Source organism: Penaeus monodon, chromosome 30 (genome assembly GCF_015228065.2).
Source record: "Penaeus monodon isolate SGIC_2016 chromosome 30, NSTDA_Pmon_1, whole genome shotgun sequence".
Classification (NCBI taxonomy): Eukaryota; Metazoa; Arthropoda; class Malacostraca; order Decapoda; family Penaeidae; genus Penaeus; species Penaeus monodon.
This window is the reverse complement of record NC_051415.1, coordinates 23,941,897-23,942,986: the sequence shown is the minus strand read 5'-3', so window position 1 is coordinate 23,942,986 and position 1,090 is coordinate 23,941,897. Positions and strand designations below refer to the sequence as shown.

The 1,090-nt window shown below is 46.2% G+C and overlaps 1 protein-coding gene across 1 annotated transcript in view; it reads left to right on the top strand.

The window, feature by feature from the left end:
* LOC119592389 (probable tubulin polyglutamylase TTLL1) overlaps positions 1-1,054 on the top strand; it is a 12,636-nt gene extending 11,582 nt beyond the window's left edge. The window contains exon 10 of the mRNA XM_037941209.1: positions 37-1,054. Within this exon, the coding sequence (XP_037797137.1) occupies positions 37-184 (148 nt within the window). The 3' untranslated portion in view covers positions 185-1,054. The remainder of the gene's footprint in view (positions 1-36) is intronic.
* Positions 1,055-1,090: the final 36 nt, after the last annotated feature.

Here is a 1,090-nt window from a genome sequence, read left to right as displayed (position 1 = left end):
CTGGCTAACGTTCCCTTCACCTGCTACTCCTTACAGCGTCCACTGGAACAAAGTCCCGACTCCGGACAAGTACGGCGACTTCGAGCTGCTGATCGACGAGGAGCTGTACCAGAACAGCGACCACTCGTCCAGCCACCGCGGAGGCCGTCAGTCCGACCGCCACTCCGCCCCTCGGTGGAAATAGCCCGCGGCCAAGAAGTGTGGCAGGACATCCTCCACGCTTCCCACTCACGCTCAGCGAGACATCGCCAGCTCCTCCACCAGCAGCTCCTCCAAGAAGGCCGATGTTGGATCGCCCAAGGAGACCGTCCGCTCGCAGGTAGAGGTCGCTTACGGAGAGGAACCAGGTTATAACGACCCGACCACCTCTTCAGCAGCGTCCAGATGGTAGCTAGCTGGCTCTCGGGCTTTGCCTTAGTGGGAAGGTAGAGAGTGTTCATCGCACTTCTTGCTCTTCAAGATGACCCGGCCTTCGATCTCATGAATATGATCAGTGATCAGGTTTGTCCCATGAAAAAGTGACATATCTCCAATGTATTTTCAGGCTATATGATCGTTGACACAGGGCTAACTTATGTCAGGTGTTCCTTGATATCTTATATCTCAGACAAACGACAAAGAAGGTTTAAAACAGCCATGAAAAAAGAATTTGTAAATTACACCAACATAACGTAACTTTGAGAATATCTCACACATCAGCAGGGGAAAATCTTAGAAATACTGATAACGTGCATACAACAATTCCGATTATGTGATGATATCACTGCTGATCTTAACGATTTACGTATTTTTGGAAGCAACGAGTTTGTCTCTCATAAAATCAGTTTAGAAAGATTCTAGTGGATGATAAGGACGTTTTTTTTTCTTACCGGCGGGAAAAATGTACTGCTTGCGAGAGAATGAATGTATTTATTTCTTGCTGATTAGTGTCCGTACAAATATGTCTTCGTCACTTACCGCATGCATGAATGTTTGACGGCTCTGATTAACGAACACTGATATATTACTAACGAACCATACAGGAATGTTGATATAAAAGTAGGCTCAAAATTAGAAGGGAACCGAATACAAGTTAATGGCGTTAATTACA